A 13,438-nucleotide genomic window follows, 5' to 3' on the forward strand; every position below is an offset into this window, starting at 1 on the left:
TCACACATCGTTGCTTGTGCGCGACTTTTTGGCCAAAAACAACACACTAATGATGCCGCAGCCACCATATTCCCCAGATCTGGCCCCCTGTGACTTTTTCTTATTCCCTAAACTGAAGAGGTCCATGAAAAGACGACGTTACGCTTCTCTTGACGAGATAAAGACGGCATCGAAGGAGGAACAGAAGAAGATAAAAAAAAAATTTTTTTTTGAAGTGCTTCGAAGATTGGAAAAACCAAGTGTTTAATATCTCATGGGGATTACTTTGGAGGGGACAAAATAGTTATTCATGAATAAATAAATAATTTTTGAAAAAACACAAAATTCGCGATACTTTTTGAACACACCTCGTATACAATCCATAGACTAATGTCTTCTATTTTTTTGGCATTGTTGGCGATAATCTATATATATTATCTAGGTGAAGGTATATATTGATTATCTTTTGAATCAGAGCCAGGGACCCTATTTGCAAAGTGAACACATTTCAAACTAAAATATGAATTGCTGTTCATCTAGCTTTTGTTAAAATAAAAATTATTCATTACTGAAATTCAACGTTTTTTCTACAAAACTTTTGAACAGTGATAACTTTTTCTTTTAGAACGCACATACTCTAAGTCTAAGAAATATAATTAAATAAGGTCTTGGAACCCAAAAAATAGTTAGTATTATAATAGTTTATAAGTTGAACTTAGACTTTATTTAAGATCAATATTCTTTTCCCATTTTTGCAAAGAACAACTTTTGTTTTTAATCGTGTATGATTTAATAATAAGTATGTGCATTCAAACAAGAAAATGTTATTCTAAACGAACGCTATAGTTGACTTCTGGATTAAAAAATATACTTAAGTATCTAAAGATTGCGTGCTCATTGTGACGCATCTTAACCAATATTGTTTCGAATGTTTCATTGGGCCACGATAGGATTTCTTTACGAAAAAACGATATCTGAAAATTGTCAAAATTTGATATCAAGTCAAAATGGTACAGATGGTCTTAGCAAAGTGAGCAGTTTAAACGTTTATACTATATAATATATTTCATCTGTCACACTAACTTTACACTTAAAATTAGCCCTTTCTTAATATTATCATCTAATGAACACTAAAGACGGAGAGATGAGCAAATATGGCTACCACAAAAGTATTCGAATTTTAATGTTCATGCATACATGTGCGGGTAGTTTACAGGAAAACACATATGAAAACATCAAACTTGTTAAAAGATTCCATAAAAAATAAATAGGCGGCGTTATGGGGTAAATGTAGGCAGTAGCCAATGAGTTCTTTCGTATTCACGAGGCGGTCGGATATATGCATACACCATATTCAGTACATTTCAAGTTTTTACATATACAAGTATACACACATCTTCACATGTTCTTATGTAAATATATCAATGGACAAATGGGGAAGGCAAGGCATATAGGAAAAAGCGAGAACAAAAAGTGAAGCAAAAGGTATGGAAATGAAGATATTTTTGTGTTAAACGCCTCTTATGCAGATGAGATTCCATAAATGAAAACATATATATGTATGTATGTATGAAAGGAATTTGAAGTAAACTCTTACACCATACATACACTTATTTCCACTTTAATGCCTTAGATAGGCTTTTCATGTTCTCCTTATAACGCTTATTTATGCTTCTCTCCTATCGATGGAAAAAATAGCTTTTAGAGAAAACATTTTTTGCAATGTAACAACATGGTGCTCCTTTGATGAACTTTTGATACGATTTGAAGAAACAGTTCTTAATTGGTTGCAAACGTTCGTAAGAAGAGCATTTATATGTATATGTATGCTCGATTTCGATGACGTCAAATGATCCAACATCATCTAAAAATACATATGTGTTGTAAATCAATTATTTATCACTTTTACCAATCATGCATATATATATAATACATATGTACATATTTGCATATCTATTATTACTGTTTTTTTTTTTTTTTTTTGGGAATGTCCACTTTATTTTTTATTGAGAAATGATATACCAAGTTTCAACGATGGAGGAAATGAGCAATTTTCACAATTACCAAATATGAATGTTTGGTCAATGTTTACCCTTTTACACCCCCATCTTAATGGGTTAAATGCGTGCTAGTTTTTGATACATGATCTGTTTTTTATGAACATAATAAAATATCGGAAAAATGTTCTAGCATATGACAATTAGGGTATTTGTCATATGTTTATAAAAAAAACTAAAACAGTCAATTTTTATGTGGACGTGGGGGCTTTTTTAAGGATAATATTACTGGAAAATTGTGACTACACATGGAAAATTGTATACTTAGTCCTATTAACTTTACTTAACCTGTTTTAGAAAAGTGAACGACCATGTTCGTATATCCTGATCATTATATACTAATTTAAAAATGGAATTTATGTTTGTTCGTTTATTTAGTCAGATTTGTTTAAGCCATGCAAACAGCATAAATATTGTTATATACATATACCACCACTAACTTTGTGTAAATAGATTTTTCGACTTTTATACCAACCGTTTTGCTTAAATCGAAATGAGAAAATAATGGGAATATAATTTAAAGAAAAAAATACTAAGACTTGCATTTGATGGCAGGATTAAGATGCTTTGAAGGATTAGAGATTATATAAAAGATGTTTGAAAAAAAAAAACCAAAGGAAAACTATTAAATCCTAAACATGGGTTCAGAGAACATGTTGTACATGTGCTGAAATCCAAGAGGTAAACGGATTAAAAAGCAACCCTTTTAAATAGAACCATGTATTAAAGTGCTGGTGCAATTTGTGTCAACATAACCTCTTAGTACATATGTATAAACAATCGATGGTAACAATTTATAATGTGTCGTTTATCTCTCTAAAAGCTCGGCGATTTGCTTTTTCTTATTAGTTTTTCTTAGTAGTTTGTCAAGGTATTCTTCCTTTTTCCGTTTTGATGGCGATCGTAAAAGAAAAATGTTGAAGAAAAAATTAAATAACCGCAGTTGTCACAAAATTACTAAAAATGAATGAAAACAAAATAAATATGATTTCAAAATTTGTCCAAATACGTATACATATATATACATATGTACATATGTATGTATTGTTTAATAGATCTCTCTTACATTAGAGGCATTTGCAAATACTATATATGTAAAATATTGCATATATTTTTTTGTTGTATGTACATACTCATCAAAAAATCGCTGTTACTGAAGTTAATGTTTTCATTCCATGATGACATTTTCGATATAAAATACATATATGGAAACAATTGTTGAATTCAAAAGATTTAAACTGCTTAGAAAATATAAGCGACGTTTACTTATCATTTATTTCTAAGATCCGTTTATTTAATTTACTACAGCACCCTAATTTTTGAAGGCTTTTGTTGGCTAAACAAAAGAAGCAATAAATCAAAACACCTACAAACATCACATAATAGAATATTGAGAATTCAGTATAAAAAAGAATAGCAAGGATCTCGTAGTAACCCCTTTAAAAGGCTTACAAGATTGTATACAAAATTATCGTGTAAATATCTTGGTTTTTTATGAGCAAGTCCTGACGCCTTACAATTGATCATAGTTCAAAAGAATCTAGCCACCACCTTTGCCTTTTCACAATGCTATCAATGGAACAATCATAGCATTACTGGTATTCACACCTCCAATAAAAAGGTGAAAGTTGGAAGCGGTTGGAGTTATAAAGAAAGTATATTTCTTTGCAGATAAAATCTGGAGTATATTGATCAGAAGACAAAAAACAAATAGAAAATGCATAGCTTCTAAGTTTCAAGTAGGGTTTTACTTCAATTTTGTAATTAGTTTACAGTTGTGAAACGGGATATACTTTACGTATGTATATAACAACTATTGATAGTTGCAACTTTATATCATGAATATTACCTGAGATTTATAATATAAATAAAACCATACCATTGCATATAACATATATATATAAATTTCCAAATATAAAAACTTCGGATTCAAACATCCAAAATATATGCAAGGCTGAGAATTGTTATAGGTTGGATCCCAATTATAGAAACAGTACTAACAAGACAATTGAAAAGTCCCACGCCTGACACATAGATGGCGCTACTAGAATTAAATCCATTGTAATGCGACAATGGATGAAACATGGCTCCATCACTCCGAAGAAATTCAACAGTCTTCTGAGGGGACTGCACTCGATGAACTCGCGTCAAAGGGTGAAAAACTGCAACAGTCGGCTGACGAGGTTATGGTGTCTGTATTTTGGGATGCGAATGGAATAATTCTGATTGACTACCTTGAAAACGAAAGGACACTCAACAACTACTATTACATAGCGTTATTGGACCGTTTGAAGGACGATATCGCAAAAAACAACAAAAACAGTTTTGATAAAAAAAATGTGTGCTTATTATGGTAGGCCGGAGACTTTCAATTCTCTTGCTATTTATGTTTATTGAATACAAAACTTTTAAAGATATTTTTATACCTTAAAGTGTAAAATTTCACGGGTTCTTCGTACGTACATACATATATATATAACATAAACAGGCTATATAGTATGTCCCCTCATTACACAATTGAAAATGAAAATTTTTGTATTTGTTACTTGGCAATCGGTTAGTAAGAAATTTGTGCTTTGAAATAAGTTGCTTCCTTAGGATTTCTAAACAAATAGCGAAAGAAGATCCATCTATGGGTGAATCCAATTCTTCTTACACCTACCTCGCACTTCATTTATCAGCATTGGTCAAAATGAATAAAGGCAGTTTCAATTTACGCAGAACATGGCTGTTTACTTTTATCTGTAAAAATGCTTAACATACATACATACATATGTACAACAGAGGAGGGAAAAATCGTTCAGTATTTTTGCAAAATGTAACTGTGCAACTACTGGCAAAAGTAGCAAATTGTCGGATAGAAAGCATAAGCTAAGGAATACATACTCATACTAAAAACGACAAGAATGTAACAACAAAAGCAATAGAAAGAAGTAGACACTTAAGAAAATGTATTGAAAAAGACAGTAAGCATACGTGTACACTGTTCATCTTATTATCAAAAAAGAACTGAACTAGAAAAATATTTTATAATTATTTGAGCCTAAAGATATACCGTCATTAATATCACCCGTAGTATATACATAATATTACATAATTATTTGCTTTAGAAAGCTTTTGCTGTCCTCCATTAAGCTCGTATTTGTTTATTGGGTAAAGAACCGTAATAAATTATAGGTATAGGTGTGGACGGAATTTGATTTTTTGAGTTAAAACTGGAATTTTTAATTTATTTATTGGTAGCGTTCACCTTAGCTACATAAATTCATTTATTTACGTACATTTGTTCAAAGGTATACGCATACATATATACATGTATACGCTCTTCAAACTAGTGCTACTTGTAATTTGTTTCATCCCCAAAGTTAAACATTCATTTTTTAATACGAACACTTGTAAGCATCTTGTTACTAAAATGACAGCAAAACTTGTTGCTTCATTACATGAAATTTAACAAATGAATAACATATATTCCGTTGATATAATCAGTGGTATGACAGGTTGTCGTACAAAATCCATAACTGTTTTATCTAAAAACATCAAAACTCAGAGATCAATAAATACCCATGCTTTATTCCATTTCGGAACGATACATTAAATTAATGTGTTTTAAAGTTGTCAATAGCAACACCATTAATACCTCAATTTCAACTACACGAAATTTTTATGGCTTCATTTCCTTTTTAAACCGACTCTTGCCACAGCCTCATCCTTTCAGGCTGCACATGCGCACCAATACTCAATGGTGTTCACGTTTTTTAAGTAAAATGTCAAGTTGTTAATTTATTTTTACATATCCGTTTTTTCATCTCTAATTATTTGAAATATTTTAGGGCAGCACAAGGATTCATTTAATTTGTCGTTTGACTTCCTGTCATCTGTTCTTACAGAACGATTCTTCAAATAAATGCAGATGGCATTGCTTAAAGAAATAGTTTTAAAACTAAACGAATTTGTGTTGGGGGAGATGGCGGCCATCTGAAAAGGTTGGATATTTTTACATACACACATATGGTACATTGGATTTCTAAAATCAGTTGAAAAGTGTAGCTGTTTTTTAATTCACATAAAGTTTGAATGTTCAGATAATCCCAAATACATGCAATCAGACTATGGCCATTACGGGAACGGACCTACTAACTACACAAACCTAAATTAATATGTTATTATAAACGTTTATTGAAAAACTAACAACCACAAATAAGAATAAGTCTTATCGTCTATTTTAGTATGGTAAGTTGACAATAGTCATGGCTCATTAATCTTGAAAATATGTTGATTGAATCTATGTATGTATACTCCATGTCATACTTGAAACAGGGGTTAATATTGATAAGTTACTATTTTTTACGCAGACATCGGTAAAAATTTTACATTTCTTCAACTATTTTAAAAATGCAAAACCAGGGAACGTAAACGTGGTAAAGCACAGTTAGTTGTAAGCCATCAAACTTAAAATGATTATATTCATCTATGCCTACTACACAAGTAGGTATTAGGTGTACTTTTAACCATATATAAAAATTCGTTAAATTCCGAATACGCGAATACTTGTTGAATATAATTGCAGCGATTTTAAAGAGACATCAAACCCTTCTTACGTATTTTTTATCAACGGTAGCCTCCGTTCTCTATTTTCTTAAGAAGCTGTATAATTTCTCAGTTAAATTGTGTATGCATCAAATTCGTTATTAATATATTATCAAGGTACGTTAGTAATGTGATCGAAAAGCATACGCCTGTCCTAAACGATTTCCAACAGCCACGTCTTTCTTGTTGACTTGTGACCAATAAGCAGTCATTTAATATGTACATCAGTGTCATACGCATCAGCTTACAGTCAAAGGCACGCTGTCAGAAACATATATTAACTTCWAACATATTCTGAGATTCTAAGTGTTTCTATTTTGGTCCACAGTTTCCGTGCATTTGATCACGAATGTCGCTAAATAATTGAATTGGACTTGGTAGGTCCTATGCTGAATTCTAAACTGGAATTGTATCGACGTATTAATTATTTTATGGCAAAAAAATTTGACTATAGTTTAAGTTTGTGAAAATTAAATTATTAATAGTTATATTAGAAATTTAGAACAACTCTAGCAAAACTATAAAATATATCTGAATTCTATGCTAAATTGTTATTGATTCACAAAACATATTGCTATGTTTAGACAAGCGCTTTTTCAAATAATTATTTGGATTTTTTACGGTCTTTTTTTAAATATAGTACATTCATGCATACATACTACAGAGTTTGTTCGGAAAATAATAGGACTGAGTCGATTTAAAAAATTTTCACATAGAATTTAATCGCGTACCTCTGTAACGAACGCTGCATTTTCGGCTATAGTTAGTTCGTAGACGGAATTTTTAAAAAATCGTATAATGCAATGTTTACGTTGCACATTCTATTTGGAGTATAGATGCATTTTTAATTATATTTTTATAGCGAATATATAAGAATATATTACAACAATTTTGAAGCCAAGTGGCTTCAATCGTCTACTTACAAACATATACATACATAGTTTATATTATTTATGATACTTAGACAGCTGAAGAGGAACTAGGCGATTAGTGTATTAGACACACCCACTATTTTAATATTATGTGTATTTTCTGAAAAAAAGAAAAAAGGAAAAGTGAGCATATTTTAAGAAACTTCAATGTAATAGACGTAAATCTACTTACACAGGGGCATCAAACATCTTTCACCGCGCTAATTAAAGGTTATTTCATTGTGGCATGCGTTTAACCTGCTAAAAAAGGATAACAAAAAAGGTGCTTTGATGTCAGTAACTGGGACAAATAGAATCTTAACAAAATTATTAGATCTAGTATTGAGAACGAAGAAAGAAACAAACATACATACGTACATGTAGTATATAAATATAATTATTAGAGCGTGCAAGGGTAGAGAAATAGGTCTGAAGGCGTAGTCGATAGTTTTACCAATATTTTATTTAATACGTAAACCGACGAGCCTACCTTTTCAAATTGCAACGTCGGAAATTTATAAACAACGAGGAAGGAAAATGTACAAGTATTAAACTAAATTTTAAACAAAATTTTGCAAATATTTTGTGTAACATATGTCTGTAGTATATTTAAAATCGTAAGTACCTTCGTCAAGCACCGTACTTGTAGTACAAAAGTAACACCAAGAAAATATATATTGATACATATCTACGTACATACATATGTATGTACCTTTGTATAAAGGCATACCACATTCACCACGCTATTAAGTACCTACTTAATGTATCTTCCGATTGACATGAATATGTATGCATTTGTACCAATACACATTCAGTGTCGTATCAAGGATTTCGACTTAGGGGGTGATGATGTTTGACTCATTGCGACAATTTACAAATATATGTAGATATAACTAAACTTTTTACAAATCACACAAATCTTACTTTAAAATCGGGTATAAGATATTGGAATAAAATGAAGCGATATAGAATCTTAAGCAAATGAAGCGAACAGTTAAATAGGGTTTAAGTTAAGTTAGTACGAATTCCCATATAGTGAATATCGTAGTCAAAGGATGTTACAGATATGCTAATATTTAATTTACAAGTTATATCGCTTTTAATAGAATATTTAAATTGCTCACAGGCACAGTATTACTGAACCCTCTTTTCGATCCGCTACTGTATATATGTATATGAAAATATACATCCATCTGCATGGCTATGCATAGTTTCATCCTTTAAAAACCCATAGATTTCTAACGTTATGAACAAACACATACAGTTCGTTCTGCAACATAAATTCCAAATTAAACTGGACATGCACATTAGTAGGCACCGTTGGACACTCCTTTATGTATTATATGTACATACAAAGGTTTGAAAAACGAAAGGATTTAGGTTGTAGATATCGGCAAGCGTCACTTAAGACAGCAGGATATCTGCGGAGCAGAACACATCTGCTGCAATGCAATTGTATAATTTTTAATTGTAAATTAGCAAAAGAGGTCCAAAATGTTTCAAATTAATGAGTTCGATGATGTATGTATGTATGAGTGTAAATATGTTTGTATGTATGTATTTGATTCGAAACTCAACTCAAACGAGTATATACATACATATACATACTGACTCTTATACACATCTAGATGTGTATAAGAGACAGGTGTTGTAATAGGCGTGGGCCACCACACTTGTACAAAGTGCAGTTAAAACGAGTATATACATACATATAGGCTATACATGCAGTATTAGCAACACTCACATAAACCCGAGTATATACATACATATACATATGTATGACATGTATTCATAACTTATCTTATTTAAATATATTTACAAATATAATAAATATTCTAAACATTCAAAAAAAACTTAATATAGAATTATGCAATTCACTTCTTTATAAAAAGGAGTATAAAAAAAACTGTTATTTTTCCAAGAAACTTTTTATCTAAATTTTTTTCTTTTTCTACATTATTTCTGCGAAATGTAGTGTTATTTTCCCTTTTTTCTTTCAGCTCACTTTATTTTTCAATTCACTTTGACCATTATTACTGTTTGGCAGGATATTCAGGCAATTGTAAGAGTTGTGTAATTTATTAGACCTTTGCTTCGTAGGATACCTCTTTGTTTCGAGAATCCCACACAGAACACTTAAAGGTTAGGTATCAAAATCTATGAATGTGCAGATATCTACTGTATACATACATACATACAAATGTATGTGGATACTTATGTATAACCAAATTCATGCACAGTAGTGTAGTTACCCTTTTCTGTGTGTCTTCTGCCGTCTTCATTCTGCCCTACAGCAGTTGCTATTTTTTTGTTCTTTGCTATTTATTGTATAATAAGAATCATGCCTATTGACTAGTTTTTCTTGGGAATCTATTTATACCACACTTTTTTGCACAAGTGCCTATGTACAATATATTAAGTTAACGAACGTTGCTCTGTCCATAGATGCAATAACAACAACACATTATTACATTTACTAAAATTTTATGATAATGGGCCTTTACATATTTAATTAATTTAGTTTTAATTAATTTTCATTGCGTGCATTGCGTGGATACTTGATATAATTTACATTCTCTTATTTATGTGTGTAATAGGTTTGTTCAAAGAACGTTTGTTTTTAAGCAGTATGTGCACCTTCACTTCAATACTCTAAAAAAATTTTCTTATATTACAATTTTTATATATATTGGTTGTCAAAAAAGTCTTACGGTATTTTTATTGAATTTTCAATTGTWCATAAAAWTTTTTTTGATRACTCATGCCCAGMTCTTGACCGATGCTACGGCTGCTACTATGCCGGTCTCTTTCGACCAATTCAGCGATTTTATCGCAATTTTCGACGACAGGCCTTCCGGAGCGTGGCGCATCTTCGACCACCTCTACACCAGAACGAAAATGTTGAAACCATCGTTGTGCGGTGGAAATGGAAACTGTATCGGGTTCATAAACTGCACAAATTTTATTGGCGGCTTGAGATGCATTTTTGCTTTTATCGTAGTAATACTGTAAAATATGCCGTATTTTCTCTTTATTTTGCTCCATGTTTGCGACGCTATAACTGACGAACGACTTAAAAGAAACGACAATCAATCAAACACGTGTTAGCGCGTGAAATGAGCTTTCCAAAAAGGTATTGCATGACCCGATGYGACGAATAAAACTAGAACTACGTGCTCTCATCGCCAACYAGCGAAAATACCGCAAGACTTTTTTGACAAACTAATATTTATAATTTGTCATGTTATAAATAGATTTTTATATACATAAGAACATTTCTTTACAATATTGAAGTGATGGTGCACATGTGGTTTGATACTCTGAGGCATATGCTCAAAATCAAAACAAATATAAATTATTATAACTGCCATAAATAACCAAAAACTCTAAATACTGTAGAGAAGATCATTACAGGGAGGGTCATCTGCGATTTGAAAATTCTTGAACAGTGGATCGACATCGGCGAAAAATTGAGCATCGGTCAAACACTACAAATTAGTACTCTAAAGGATTTGATTTAACATTTACTTCTCTGTTCATTAACATTCTCTGCTCTTGGTAGCTAGATGGCGCTCAAGTCGGGGAAGAGCCTTTATAATCCACGTTCTCTGCTTTTGACATGCTAATATACAGTCCACAATTTATTCTCGCTATATTTGACATTTTCTGCTAATATTTTGTTAGTGTTAATTTTTTTTGTAGCCCTGTTGCCATATAAATTTGCCTTGAGTATGTTTTATAACTTGGAATACGGTTGTAAATAAAAAAATAAATAAATTTCTGTGTTTGTAATTTCTAAATAACAAAGAGTTTAAATACGGTACACGGTTATAATTCTAGATAGTAGTAAATGTAAATAGTTTAATTTAATATAGAAAAAGGGCCTTCTGTTAATTCGCTAACATTTTATAGTCACACATTTTTTTACGCTTCCGCCAAACGGAAAATTGCATTATTGAAACGTCAACAACGCTAATAGATAACGTCTAAAATAAATAATAATAAATCCAACATTACTGCAACGGGTCGTACATTGTGAAGGCAGTAAGTTGTTTCGCGTAACTTTCTGTTGGCGCAATCTATAAAATGTCGAGCTTTCGCAAACGGCATGTGCAAAAACCAGTACCAGGCACACGGACTAGTCCGCAAACAGGACAGATAATAACTTCCAGTGGAAATCCATCGTTTGATGTTATTTTTGGTAAGAAATAAAGTAATTAAAATAATATTAATGTAAAACTAGTTACGAATTTTTAGGAGGTGGCTTGCCTGTTGGCTCAATATGTCTAATTGGTAACGTTGATCATCTAATAAATTTAGCGAAAATAAGGACTGTATTTCTTCTTTTTATGATATAGAGGAAGATAAGTTCGTAACATTTTCAAAGGTTTTAGCGAAATACTTTATTGCGGAAGGAGTAGTTTCAGGACAGTCGGTTTTATTAGGAAGTTTGGATGATGATCCACAGGAATTAATACGCAAATTGCCAAAACCACTCAATGATGATGAAGTGGAAATTGAAAAATCTACCGAGCAAGAAAACGGTGTGTCCTCTCAAAATGGTTTACGAATTGCATGGCGCTACAATGATCTTCCACCAGTAAATTCGGAACAAATACCTTGTAAAATAGGGCACCATTTTAATTTGATGGAGCATATGGATAAAAATTTGCTAGACTTTGTCGACACTCTATTGTGGAATGGAAATTCATATGTTAATTCAGATGAAGTAGACGATGATTATGATTGTGGGTTAGGTGATGAGGATAATGTATTTTCCGCGGTTGAATCAAATGCAGAGTTCAAAGATTATACTGATCAAAATGCGACGAGTAGCAGTAGTGGAAGCAACATCAGTTGCAAAGAAGTTGATTTAGAACAGGAAAGAATTAATGCTGCAGCAGCTCTACTRTCCGGTAATTCCAATGAAACTCCCCGGATTCAAAATTCAACTAAACTGCAAATCGATGCTGTGCAGGCTCCTACTATTTTAGGCCAAAAACAAAATAATAATTGTGAAAAAATCTTTAATAATTCGAAATATCAACGTTTTCTTAAATTAGTTCAATCATTTGCCAAGGAGGAAAAATTTTCATCGAGTACATTGGTTTATCGTAGCCTTTGTCGTATCTGCATTACATCACTGGGATCGCCACTTTGGTATGATGAAGAATTTCCGAAAAACATTTTAAAATTTCTAACAGTGTTAAGAGGCATAGTAAGGAACTCAGTGTCGGTTTGTTTTATCACTATGCCTATGCATTTGATATCTAAATATGTAAGTATAACTACTGGATAATTATCGCAGAAACTAATAGTAAAATTTTAATTAAGGATGAGTCGCTTGTTCCCAAAATACGGAACTTGGTGGACTACGCCATCGAATTAGAATCATTTAGCGGATCTGAACATGAAACCAACAACGCTTTTAAAGAATACAGCGGTCTAATACATTTACATAAAATTACAGCTGTTAATACACTTACTGCCTATATGCCAGAAACTTCGGATTTAGCATTTAAGTTACGTCGAAAGAAGTTCGTCATTGAAAAGCTTCATTTGCCACCAGGTAATTTATATTTATTTTGAAATGGATTTATTATTTAAAAACAAACTTTCTTTTTCTACTATAGAAATGCAAGACGATATCAAAGAAAATATGCAAACATTTAGTTGCAGTGGCGGATCTTCAGCCAGTGCTACGGCAATGGATTTTTAAGTTCACTAYTTTTTGCTATGCAAATACAAACTCGTTTAACAAAAGGAAAAAAAGTATATTGGTTCTTTGTTGCAGCATAACAACGAAAAATGCAAACTTTCAAAATGTGCAGATATAAATAATTTTTTTTTTGTCTGCCGTTATATAAAATAAAGCCAACGGTGTGTTTTTTCAACAAACAA

The 13,438-nt window shown here is 31.7% G+C and overlaps 1 protein-coding gene across 2 annotated transcripts; it reads left to right on the plus strand.

Annotated features, from left to right (window-relative positions):
* Positions 1–11,223: 11,223 nt before the first annotated feature.
* LOC108970549 (putative elongator complex protein 4) lies at positions 11,224–13,438 on the plus strand. Of its 2 annotated transcripts, XM_018936000.1 has the most exons (6): positions 11,224–11,389; positions 11,450–11,738; positions 11,795–11,830; positions 11,896–12,815; positions 12,872–13,106; positions 13,171–13,438. In XM_018936000.1, the coding sequence occupies exons 2-6, from the start codon at positions 11,624–11,626 to the stop codon at positions 13,254–13,256; spliced, it is 1,392 nt and encodes a 463-aa protein (XP_018791545.1). In that variant the 5' UTR covers positions 11,224–11,389; positions 11,450–11,623; the 3' UTR covers positions 13,257–13,438. The 2 variants fall into 2 exon arrangements, with proteins under 2 accessions (XP_018791545.1, XP_018791544.1); XM_018935999.1 differs by having other exon boundaries at positions 11,224–11,738.

The sequence above is a fragment of the Bactrocera latifrons genome, unplaced genomic scaffold (assembly GCF_001853355.1).
Source record: "Bactrocera latifrons isolate USDA-ARS-PBARC rearing strain unplaced genomic scaffold, ASM185335v1 scaffold_300, whole genome shotgun sequence".
NCBI classification, from domain to species: Eukaryota; Metazoa; Arthropoda; class Insecta; order Diptera; family Tephritidae; genus Bactrocera; species Bactrocera latifrons.